A 465-nucleotide genomic window follows, 5' to 3' on the forward strand; every position below is an offset into this window, starting at 1 on the left:
GGGGGGGGGGGCGATCGATGAGGGCGCTCACCGCGGCATCACTTCTGCAGCCCCGCCGGGAGAGGCGCTCTGCTGGGTCTGCTGGGGAAGACCCTCCAGAACTTGACAGCTCCAATCTGCCACCTGCGGTCAGGGACATGTACGAGAGAGCCAAGTAGGAGATCATCTCCAACATCCTGAGGAATTTCTAGGCCTGGAGAAGGGAAGGGATGCCCTGCAAGCCCACAGCGACCTGCGATTCCCACCCATTCTCTGCCTCTGCTGCCCTTAGCACTCCCTGGCCTGCAAATGAGCCCACCCATATTCCTCAGCCTTTGCACACCTGCTTCCCTCTGCCGGGGAATTCCTGCCCATCCCGTGTCTGTGGATGCTCCACATCCTTCCAGGCATAGGTCCAAAGTCACCTCCCCCAGGAAGCCTCTCTGCTCTTCCCTGAGCAGCACATGTCCTTCCCTCGACCGTGGT

At 60.9% G+C, this 465-nt stretch overlaps 1 protein-coding gene across 1 annotated transcript in view; it reads left to right on the forward strand.

Moving 5' to 3' along the window:
* The window catches only part of LOC105004680 (15 kDa protein B-like), a 3,692-nt gene extending 3,386 nt beyond the window's left edge, over positions 1-306 (forward strand). Inside the window, exon 4 of the mRNA XM_010862355.1 lies at positions 51-306. Coding sequence (XP_010860657.1) covers positions 51-158 — 108 coding nt within the window. The 3' untranslated portion in view covers positions 159-306. The remainder of the gene's footprint in view (positions 1-50) is intronic.
* Positions 307-465: the final 159 nt, after the last annotated feature.

The sequence above is a fragment of the Bison bison genome, unplaced genomic scaffold (assembly GCF_000754665.1).
Source record: "Bison bison bison isolate TAMUID 2011002044 unplaced genomic scaffold, Bison_UMD1.0 scf7180017864482, whole genome shotgun sequence".
Taxonomy (NCBI): Eukaryota; Metazoa; Chordata; class Mammalia; order Artiodactyla; family Bovidae; genus Bison; species Bison bison.